This window comes from Zea mays, chromosome 1 (assembly GCF_902167145.1).
Source record: "Zea mays cultivar B73 chromosome 1, Zm-B73-REFERENCE-NAM-5.0, whole genome shotgun sequence".
NCBI classification, from domain to species: Eukaryota; Viridiplantae; Streptophyta; class Magnoliopsida; order Poales; family Poaceae; genus Zea; species Zea mays.
Window position 1 is genome coordinate 72,625,092 of NC_050096.1, and position 11,054 is coordinate 72,636,145.

General features: G+C 52.2%; 2 protein-coding genes across 4 annotated transcripts; both read left to right on the forward strand.

Annotated features, from left to right (window-relative positions):
• The first annotated feature begins 340 nt into the window (after positions 1–340).
• On the forward strand, positions 341–6,996 carry LOC103636270 (uncharacterized). Its single transcript, XM_008658634.4, has 3 exons — positions 341–737; positions 6,169–6,266; positions 6,523–6,996. The coding sequence occupies exons 1-3, from the start codon at positions 677–679 to the stop codon at positions 6,757–6,759; spliced, it is 396 nt and encodes a 131-aa protein (XP_008656856.1). The 5' UTR covers positions 341–676; the 3' UTR covers positions 6,760–6,996.
• A 1,030-nt stretch (positions 6,997–8,026) lies between these two features.
• Positions 8,027–10,631, forward strand: LOC100279592 (uncharacterized). 3 transcript variants are annotated; one of them, XM_020550049.3, is made up of 3 exons: positions 8,027–8,517; positions 9,164–9,270; positions 9,406–10,626. In XM_020550049.3, exons 2-3 carry the CDS (start codon positions 9,189–9,191, stop codon positions 10,269–10,271), a joined length of 948 nt encoding a protein of 315 aa, XP_020405638.1. In that variant the 5' UTR covers positions 8,027–8,517; positions 9,164–9,188; the 3' UTR covers positions 10,272–10,626. The 3 variants fall into 3 exon arrangements, with proteins under 3 accessions (XP_020405638.1, XP_020405637.1, NP_001304760.1); XM_020550048.3 differs by having other exon boundaries at positions 8,028–8,517; positions 9,175–9,270; NM_001317831.1 differs by having other exon boundaries at positions 8,287–8,517; positions 9,189–9,270; positions 9,406–10,631.
• Positions 10,632–11,054: the final 423 nt, after the last annotated feature.

Genomic DNA, 11,054 nt, shown 5'->3' on the forward strand with positions numbered 1-11,054 from the left:
TAGAGGAGTCTAGGTCGGCCTGCCCGAGCCTAGACAACTCCTAGAATCTCTCCTCCCCGATGGGTCCCTCCCGGGAGCAAGATCCAGGCGCCACCGGCGATCTTTCACCGCCCCTGCGCACGCGCGGACCATCCGGCCTTAGGGCGCGGACCGTTCGGCCGTCAGGCAGAGAACCCTAGCCTCGCGCTAGATCGTGGACCGTCCGACCCCTGGCCACGGATCGTCCGCGCCTGATCAGAGAGCACCGCCGCTGGTTCGTGTTGAGTGTTTGGCGCCAAAAAATACGTCAACAACAATAAAAACGGTTTGTAAAATTTGGTGTTTCCTAGTAGAAAGAGATGTATGCATCGAAACAGTTGTTTGGTTTCTCAAATTTTCCAGCTCGAGATAGGTCGGGAGGACCAGAAATTCAGGGGTAAAACTGTCATACTACCCGCCAGATTCCAAACTCCAGTTCCTTCTCATCATCTCTTGCTTTGTTTTGTTCTTCCGACCTTGCCTCGCCGCATCTGCTCCTCCAGACACAGCGCACCCGCCTTCCTCATCCTGATTCCGTGGCCGGCGGCCGCCTAACCTCAGCCCCCTCACCCCCACCGACGCCGCCGGAGCCCTTGAAGTAGCGGACCCGGGCTCTCGCGCCCATCCGCGTCAGGAGTTCGATGTCCGTTTGCGCCTGATGGATCCGCACCGGCTGACCGGCCCCGCCGCGTCCGACGCCGACGATGCCGATGACTGGGGTACCACTAATATACCCATCCCCATCCCTCGCAACATATTGTGCCGAAGTTTTTCTTACTGCACCATGGTCTCGTTTCCTTGTTTTTTCGGAACTGAATTAGGGTTTGCAGAGCGCAGGCGTTGAACGAACGTTTCACGTGTGGCGAACAGACTTAGTGAGCGCGATGTAATTTTATCTGCGTTTGTGACCTGTGGGTTTAAGGGGAAATCACGGGACCATCCGTAGCACTATATGTAGCAAGAGATATTGGGATTTTTTTTAACGTAACGCAGGAACAGGAGCTAGTTTTAAGGATAACCGGACCCGAAACCTATACAAAATGCACAAACAGGCCAGACAATGAAAGCCTAACCCACACAACTCATCTAGAGGCATCGTTGCCGAGCTCGACCCAAGGGACAAGCAGCTCCTACTCCGTAAGACGGGCCACACATGGCCAAAGAAAACGACTACACCTACATTCAAACACCGGCACAGAAGGGGGAAGATCGCGGTGCGCCGTCGTTGCCAAGCCTCAACATACCCCACACGAGGCAGCTCCGATTCTTCACCAACAAGCTTGAACCTCTGTCCTGCCCTCGGCAAATGCCAAAATCTCCGAAACAATCTAGTCGAAGAAGGGGGTCTCGACATCTGTCATTATTCCCGAGCCACATCCCCTGATGTAATAGCTTCGACTTCACGTTGCAAAGTCCCACCTTCACCCGCATACCAGACCCCGATAAGCGAAAGCAACCACCGAAGGCGAAGCCGTGGCCAAGACAAACTTTAATGCGACACCTTCAGGAAGGGAGCGATGTCGGGGACGACACCGTCACATGTCCGCGATGGACCTGGCTTTCGCCCAAGGAAGACATGATTACATGAATGCGACACCCCCAACAGGGAAGCGACACCCGTGAAGGCTTTCGCCAAAAAGCCCACCCAGCACCAACGTCAGGCCAAGAACCACCGTCACCACCGTCCTGACATCCCGCACGAACCCCTCTAGAGGGGCATCAACGCGCCGGCTGCCGCAGCAGCCACAAAGCTGCGTCGGCCGCCACCCCCTCCGGCTGGGCACATAGAACCGGACAACTCTTTGCCACGTGCGTCACACTGGTGCGTGCCAGAGCCGAAGCCAACAGGCATCGATGGCACTAACACACACGACCACTGAAGCCAGCTATCGCCGAGCACCCTACCACCACCACCACCACGCCATCCTGCCCCCTGGCCGGCGTCACCGCGGAACTGGCCTGCATCGTCCGCACGAGCAGGCCACAACTCGCTGCACCTTCCTCCGCTCCTCACCGCCACACCACCATGGGGAGCTCGCCCGCCGGCTCTCCACAAATCGACTCCGACCTTAGGGACGGCAAATCCGGCCACCAGACTGCCGGATCTGACTGTGCGTCCCAAGGCAAGCCTGCTGCAGCCACCAACCGCCCCGATCTGGGTCACCGGCCGTGGCCTTTCACACTGCACCACGCCCTCCGAACAGAGGCAGCTCCACCACGCGGTAGAGCTCCCACGCTGGTGTGGCCGGCAATAGAACCACGGAGCCCGCGCCACCACCGGAGCGCCCAACTCCGTGACCATGAACTGAGGGATGGCCAGGTCTGGCCCCTAGCCCACCGGATCCACACATCCCCGCGTGCGGATCTGGCTCCAAGCGCGACGCTGCCTCCATGGACGCCGACGGCGGTCAAGCCAAGCAGTGGATGCAGGAGGGGTTTCGTGGCCATGGCCCTGTCGCCGTCATCCTTGCATCCGCGCGGTCTTCCGGCAGACTGCTCTGGCGGCGGCGAGGCGTGAGGAAGGAGGAAGTGGCGGCTGTGGTGGCGGTGGCGGTGGCGGGGTCGCCGCTCGTGTCGCCCGTGGAGTGAGCGACGCGTGGGCCTTTGGTTTCGTTCTGCCTCGCAAGAAATATTGGGATTTAGTTTGTCATGTTAGACTCTAGGCTGAGCAGTGACATACACATAGGTTTGTGTTGGCTTGCTGCTAGAAGGAAACAATTGTATGCAAATGCAGGGGTTAATGGCTCCATTGTTGGACTCTGCAGAGAGTTACATGATCAGAACCCCCCTCGATCTGAGCTAGATTATCACATCACACATTTTCCTCACAGTAGGGGATATTAATTTTTCTGGAGACAATTGGTTTGAGAGCTCGTTATTCTTAGCAAAGAATAGTTAATGGGAGCTTGCCATGACCATAGGTAGCTCGGATCTTTGCCATTACTGTATTTCCGAAGGATCAATATGTATTATGAACCAACTGCGTTCTTCTAGGTTCCATATGATCCAAACTTTGTTCTCTGTGATTTTGTAAAATATCTTAGTTGCCTTTGGAAACTTAGGAACGCCAATCTCTCACAGACTAATCAACAACTTTGATGTCCATGTTTTTTATGCATGTGGCATGAGTAATGACTGAAATATGTAAAAATGAAGAGCTATGGAATGGCATGATGTGAATGTGGCATTACTACATATCTATTAAACTACTCAACCCAAGTTAGTAACTATCTTCGAATCACCTTTGGAGGTGTATCTTACAAAAATATCGTTGTGTCGAACAGAAAGCAATCGAATGGTATTCCTGTAACACTAGTCATGTGTTTTGTTTGTAGCCTATTTATTCAAGCAAGTTGGTAATTGTCACAGAAAACCATAGTTTGTATTAAATCAAGTAACATCTAACGGTGTCACATTCTTATGGTAATGTGTCAAACATTGAAATTTTGAGGTGCCTCAGATATAACAGTGCCACAGTTTTGAGGCACGGGGATGGGGGAGACAGAGACGGAGATCGGAATGAAGGCGGCAGAGAGAGGCGATGTTGTGGGGACGGGCGCCGACGCTGGAGAGAAGGACACGGGAATGGAGGGCCGTGTCATAGACGGTGGCTGCGTGGGGAATACAGTGGCTGGGGATGGCACTACGTGTATGAGGCTCGCTAGTAACCAGGTTCCCAAATTGATGGAATCGAGGAATAGGAACGTGGTACACGGTACGCTACTAAAACTAGGTTTTAACACTACGGGAACGAGATTGTTCCCACGTTCCCGGAACGAGGAACGTGGCCAAGTTCCACGTTCCCGGTTTTAAGCTCACGATCTTGTCGGGGCAGGTCCTGGGTGTAGGCCCGAGCAGGGGCGCGAACGGGGATGATGAGGAGTTGCTGCCGCTGTCGATCCAGGGGTGGGGGGCGGCGCCGCGCCCGGCTGGGGATGAGTCGCCGACGGGTGAGGAAGCTCCATGTGAAGGTGAGGGGGGGGGGGGAGGGCTCCGGCGGGCAGGGAGGCTACCAAGGGAGTAAGTCTCAAGCGGCAAGGAGTGTGGCGCGTGTGGCCGCTCGGGCGCCAACAATGGAGGTGGCGGGGAGAGGGAGCCAGAGGGCCACCGGGAGGGTTGCAGGCAGGAGGGGATGCCGGCCGGTGGGCAGTGGCGGCTAGGGGAAGGGAGGAGGAGGGAGAAGAGAAGGTGGCTTGATACCATGTTAGATAGAATAGAAAACCCTAACCCTTAATTAGGGAAGGCATGTGTATACATATTCATAGAGTATGGGCTGGGCATAGTGTTTTGATTCATGACCTGAGTGTCACCTAGACATTGAGCCAACCCACTACGACAGGTTTTGGCCGCCATAGCCCATAGCTGTTCTACACCTTACTTTTATCATTGCAGCATGTAAATTAGCTAGGTGGGTAATATTTGGGGAGTTCCATGCAGAATGGGTATAGGGGAGGGGAAGACTTGGCTAATGATTTTTGTGTATCATGCCTGTCCTGTGCCCTGTAGGAAGAGTTTGGCTAAAGAATTAATGATATTGCGAAAAACAGAGCTGTGGATTGATGCATGATAAGAGTGCTTTTGGTACCTGTCTTCGATGTTGCCATCCCATGTGACCCAGTTGTAGAAACTATCTACCATAGTGACAGATTCTCGTGTGTAGTTGGCATCTCTAATGTAGTTGGCATGAAATCCTGGAAGGCAGGAAACACTTTACCTTTTTCTGTAACATTGTGATTATTTCCTTGCTCGCTGTCTTGGCCCACAATAATCATTTGGTTCATCAAGTGTGTCAGGTGACCCAAATTAGCCTGAGACTTTTGATGATGGGTCATTGAAATGATATGTTACTTGATTGAATATTAATTCATACACACCAATATGCTGGTCCAGTAAATGATAACCGGAGAAGTCCCACTTAAAGATTCCTTCGTTTGCTACTGCAACAAGGTTGTGCCCTCCTAAGGCCTATGTAGGGATGATAACAAGAAATTTAAAAGCTTACTTCAGATGACACTGAATGCTCTAAAAATATGTAACAATATGAGTATAGGATGGAAGCTACCAATCTGATCTGCTTGCTAGATCTGTTTTAAGTTTTATATGGTGCATACTTCTGCTGTTTTGGTCATGTTAGTTCCTTATTTTCTGCGCATTCTTTGAGTAGGATTTATTGTTTGGTTTCATCACTCCTTAGGCCAATCCCAACAAGAGGGGGGGAGTGTTTTGCGTTCATGGATGAAACAACTTCTATGAATGCTTAGTTTCAATTTTGTTGTTTCCATAGTTGTCAAGGTGAGCGTCGCCTAGGCGGTAAGGCGCCCTGGCGACGTAAGGCGTCCTGTTCGCCTTACTCCGCACCTAAGGCGAGTGCCAGCTGTGCGACAGCTCCTGTGCGTCTGCTCCAGGGGCGAGACGGCGCGGCGGCGCGATGGCTCCGGTGTGACTGCTCTAGCGGCGCGGCGGCGCCGGCACAGGAGGGAGAAGTGGAGAAGCAAGCAGAGGGAGAGAGCGGAGAGAGAGACACTGGTGACTGGGAGAGGGAGTTGGCTGGGAGATGGAGAGGGGGACAAAGGAAGTGAGCTTAACCTAATCTTCATGGGCTAGTTGGGCTGAATTGTAGGCTGGTTGGGCTAGTTTTTTCTTTCCTTTATCCTTTTCTCTTCTTTATCATTATTTTTGTCCTATACTTTCTCAAATATCAATATTTTCCTATTTTTAAGTATATTTAAGGCGTCGCCTCGCCTCACGCTTTACCGCTTAAAAGTTTTAAAAAGGGTATGTCGCCTTACCTCCCCTTACATCTTTAACAACTATTGTTGTTTCATAGGTTGGTCATAGCATTTCATGTGATTGGAGGATTGTCCATTGTTGGATGAAACGAAAGCCTCATAATGCTAGTGTGGAATAGTTTAAAAAAATTTGAAACAGTGTACACCCAGTTTCATAACTCCTCCCCTCTCTCTTCATAACTCCCGTGTCATGTCATAATACTTGCTTATGTGGCACCCCATCTATTTTTTTAAATGTATGTTCGTGCTGACCACATTTCAGACAATAATAGGAAACTTTTAATTGATTTGTTTTTAAGGCTGAATGTCTGTTTGTTTACTGAGGGAATGTAATCTGACATCTGTGTGTTTCATGTCACAGATAATGATGACTTTGTGATCCCAAGTTTTAGTGTTGAAGAATCTGATATCGGTGACTGGGAAGCTTCACGGGCTACCGATCCTCAACCACCTCCAAAGGTCTTCTTTCTAATTATCATGCCATTGTTCTAGTTCCTTTTTTGAACGCAAAACAGCAGCATATCTTCATTTATTTGTGACATGCATGAGGACCCAGATAACTGCGAAAATTCTGTCACACTCGAGTGTTTTGAAGAAAACATGCTTGTCCAGAAAAAAACGAGAGGAGCTTTGCATTTCACAGGATAGGCTTACTTGCACTGGTAGTTTCATATATATGGTTCATAATCATTGTGCTGACGCCTTGTTGCTACAGCCCAGCAAAGATACAGAGAACATATATCTTGGACCACACGGAGCACCGCCATCTCGAGCGAAGAAGGCAGAGGATACTTGGGCTACGGCTGGGTACCGTGAGAAGAACAACAAAGCGAGGGAAGCTGAGCAGAAGGCCTTTGGAACTGGGCGGAACAGCAAAGGGGGCAACACAGGAGAATTCCATCGCCACAATGGTGGCAGCCATGGCAAGGACCCCTACAAGAGATCTGCTTAACCTTGTGTCGGTCGAGGCTCGTCCACATTGATACACCTATATCGTGCCTACACCTCAACTAAAGGAGAGTGTGGTGATCTATCCGTGTACTGGAAATTACTTCACTTGTGGCCAGCGCTATACATTCATTATCTTGAGCTGCAGGTGTTCCTGGTCAGCTGGTATGTACACACACTATCATTATACTGCTGCAGAACTTCATTGTATTTGCTTGGGATGGAAAAACCTGCCGATTCAGGGCTTGTTCGGTTATTCTTATCACATGTGGATTGGATGGGATTGGAAAAAATTGTGAAAGATTTTGACTTGTTTGGGATTGAAACCCATCCAATCCCACCCAATCCACATGGATTGAGAGCAAAACGAACAAGCCCTCATTGTTTTTGTTGTGTATGGTTGATTGAGGTTATAGCTAAGGTGAACACTGGTAACCCTCGATGAGACAGGTGGTTGAGGCGTTGCTTTGCACTGCAGATTTGTGTGGGGGTTGTCGATGCAATGATTTGCTGGTCCAAGCAGGGACAGCTGAGCTGCGTCATCATTGTGCAGCCGTCCCCGTTGGTTGATGATGATAAAGTTGCGCGGGATATATTTTGTTATTTTTGCATCCGCCGCGGCGCGTCTGGACAGTGGAATCTGGATCTGCAGGGGTTATCAGGTAAAAGCTGGTGTTGGTTCCAGATGCAACAGCCCACAGGCCTTTTGGTAGGCGTAAGGATGTGTTGCGAAAGGCAGCCTGGTCGAAAACGATGCAAGTAGTCTACCATGGCAGAAAGGAAGATACCGTGCGTGTGCGTGTGGGAACTCAGGGAAGGGGAGTGTTGCTTGTTGAGAGCGTTTTCTGGGACTGGGGTATGGAAGGCGTCGGTGACGTAGGCCCAGCATTTCCTTTTCCGAGTGCAGTTGAGTTGAGAGCGAAGGCACACCAGCACATTAAACCCAAGGACGTATCACGTCGGCACCTGTTTCATGCACGAACGGCAAAAAAAAAAAAAAACTTAAACGGAGTAGTGGCAACCCCAATGCTGCGATCCACTAGCATGAGTGTGCAGCAACAACCCCACCACGCACTGATCCGCTCTCTTGTCCCATGGAAACTACGTGACTCGTTTCTCGCCTACTCACTCGACAGAATCCCAGCACCTTTACTACTAGTACTACTAATGATCTTTGCTCTGGAATGTTTTTCTTTTGTTATAACATAGACACCTTTGCTAGCTAGATAAAGCCATAAATAAGCTAGTGGCAGACGTCGTCAGTAGAGCAGGCAGGCAGGCAGGAGCCCGCGGCGGGACCAGGGAGAATGGATTAGTTTACCAGCCAAAGCTAGCTCCACTGCACCGCATTTTGCTTAGTTCCCGGGTAAGGGTGCTAGCACTATCAACAGCAGCAGATGCACTGAACAGCTTGTGCATGCATGGTAGATGATGGAGGGCGATATGCATGAGGGAGGGAGACCAGGCGGAGCGGGTGTCCGCCAAATAAAGCGTGGTGCTTACATACAGAGGCTTAGTCGCTAAGAGCAATCGAGAGCGTCACGGCGCCAGCCTGCCTGTGCCAATCATCATCTGCTGCTGCTGGTGGTGGTGTGGTGGCGTCGTCTCAACAAAAGCGAGCCGAGCAGAGTGCTGAGGCACAAACAAGTACAACACCATCCCCTCTCTACCTTCTTATCTCTTCTCCTCGTGCACCAGCAACAAAGGTGGCAGGCACAGAGAGAGCTAGCTTTGGCCAGGCGTCCACAGCAGCCAGCACAAGGTAAGCAACCTCCATCTCTCTCCCTCCCTCCCTCCTCCTCTCTCTCTCTCTCATGCAGTCATGGCCTCATGGCAACTCATCTCCTGCCATGCATATCTGCACGTATAGCTTTGCCCGGGATCTTTTGAGCAAGCGACTCAGCTAGACGGCCACCTTTGCTTTGTTTTTTTGCTTTTTTTTCGCATTTCTCCATAACCCGTGTTGCATAAATTGAACAGAGGGGAGAATTTTGTGACACCTCCGTTCTCACCATCTCTTCAGCTTGTTATTAGTTCTGCTTCAAACCTCTGCCGCCTAAGCTACGAATTTGTTCCCAAGATACTAGTAAAGTAACTTGATGCTGCCTCCCCCGCTACTCGATTACCACGCGTGAAGTAGACAACAAGCAACGCGGTTGATTCCTTCTCCTTTTTTCTTTCTGCGAAACGGACCAACCGGCGCACCACTGTACAATACACCATTCCATTCAGGTTCAGGGATATCTAGTTAGCTTGCGAAGCACTCTGCCTACCTCGACCAGTTAGCTAGCATGTTACCACTATAATCTCTAGCTACTGCTCTCCTCTGCTTCCCATTGGGGGGGAGAACATTCTTCAATCTCGAGCTTCTTTTTTATGTACATCTGACTGTGTGTATGGAACTGAAGAACCAGAGTAGTTTGCGTTCTTCAGATGTCGACGGTGGTCATGGGGGTGGATCTTGAGTGCCACAAGTGCTACAAGAAGATCAGGAAGGTCCTCTGCAAGGTCCAAGGTTCGTTCGTTCGTTTGTTTGTTCCTGTCACGGATCCTCGGTCACAAGCCACTGTTCTGAGTTCTGACCCTCGTTCTCCAACGGAATCATGAGCCTGAGCTGATCTTATCATCTGTGCCCACCATTCGTCCACAGACAAGGTGAGCATCAGGACCATCTCCTACGACGAGAAGAACAACACGGTGACGGTGTCCGGGCCCTTCGACGCCGAGGAGGTCGCCGACAGGCTCACCGCCGACGCCGGCAAGGTCATCACCGACATACACGTCGTCGGGGGCTTCGGCTTCGGCTTGGGCGGGGGCGGAGGCGGAGGCGGAGGGAAACAACAGAAGCACGGCGCCGTCGCTCCCGGCAAGGCGCCCAAGCCAGGGAAGGCCAGCGGCAACGGGCACGGCCAGGGCGGGCACGGAGGCGGAGGCCATGGCGGCGGCGGCGGAGGCAACGGGCACGGCCATGGCCAGGCCGGCGGGCACGGAGGCGGAGGCCATGGCGGGCACGGCGGCGGAGGCAAGCCGGGTAAGAATAAGCACGTCAAGTTCGACGACATGGACATGGACGACGACTTCGACGACCTGGACATGGACGAGCCGGCCGGCCGCCACGCGCACGCGCACGCGCACGGGCACGGGCACGGCGACGGCAAGCCGAAGATCGTCAGGACGACAAACACCCCCATCGCGGCGCGGCTGGAGGCGCCCCGCACGGGCCCGGCGATGTCGATGGCCGCGGCGGCGCCCGTGAGGATGCCGATGCCGGCGATGGCGCCAATGCCGCAGCAGCAGGGCATGGGGGGCGCGCCGTCCATCTGGCCGCCCGCCCCCGAGTGGGGCTACAGCGCGCAGCCATACGGCAGCTACAGCGGCCCGCCTACTGGCGGGTACTACGGCGGCGGGGGCGGCCCCGCCGGGCACTGGCCCTATGGTGGCGGCTACGGCCGGAACCCGTACGGCCAGCAGTACTACGAGGACGAAGAGCCCAGCGCTGCGTGCAGCGTCATGTGATGTCACCGGCTCGTCTCCGCTACGCGACATCTCGTGTCACGCGCTCTCCGTGTCCACGACCACGACCACTGCTGTAAAATTATTCCTAGTGCTCGTGTATGTATGTATATTAAGCTGTATTTTTATTTTCGCCAGCCCTATTTTCACTGTTTTTTTATGGCGTTTGGTTTGCTTCATGTGTTGTCAGAGTATCTTGTTTGTTTGTGTTGTGTGTGTGTGTTTTGGAGTGGATAAAGTTCGTCATAGATTGACGGTACGGTAGTAGGACCTAGGACGAACGAAGCTCCATCTCCAGACTCCAGTGTGTATATGTATGCTACACTCTTTTATGTTCTTCTTAAACTGTGTTAATGCACGGACAACTGCACTAAGATGGAGATGCTAAAAGTTTAGGAGAAATAGCGACGGAAACTGGAACGCGTACGCGTGGATCTGAGCGGGACCACAAATCGATCCTAATTTGGCCATTTGGGTGTGGAAATTTTAAAGCGCCCTTTGGATTTGCTCTACCTTTTCTTCTTCTCAGGAGTGGGCTAGAGATGGCCGGCCCATGACCATCCCCAGTCCGCCATAACCCGTAGTGTGCATGCAATGGAAAAGGTGAATGTGATGGCCCTTACAATAGATGCCTGCCATGAATAGACGCGGCCGGCAACACCAATGCGGCAAAGCATGGCAACTGGGGGGTATGGCTAGGCTAAACGGGAACCACGTGACATGGGAGCTTGCATCTCACCTCCAACTTAGGCACTCTCCAACGGCTCACCCTCGCTGAGGGGCCGG

What these genes read in the sequence shown, in the direction of transcription:
- LOC103636270 (XM_008658634.4), top strand. Translation starts at nt 677, where the DNA reads ATGGATCCGCACCGGCTGACCGGCCCCGCCGCGTCCGACGCCGACGAT. An exon ending in CGACGATGCCGATGACTGGG is followed by an intron (nt 738 to 6,168) that starts GTACCACTAATA and finishes TTCATGTCACAG; the next exon opens with ATAATGATGACTTTGTGATC. An exon ending in ATCCTCAACCACCTCCAAAG is followed by an intron (nt 6,267 to 6,522) that starts GTCTTCTTTCTA and finishes TTGTTGCTACAG; the next exon opens with CCCAGCAAAGATACAGAGAA.
- LOC100279592 (XM_020550049.3), top strand. Translation starts at nt 9,189, where the DNA reads ATGTCGACGGTGGTCATGGGGGTGGATCTTGAGTGCCACAAGTGCTAC. An exon ending in GGTCCTCTGCAAGGTCCAAG is followed by an intron (nt 9,271 to 9,405) that starts GTTCGTTCGTTC and finishes ATTCGTCCACAG; the next exon opens with ACAAGGTGAGCATCAGGACC.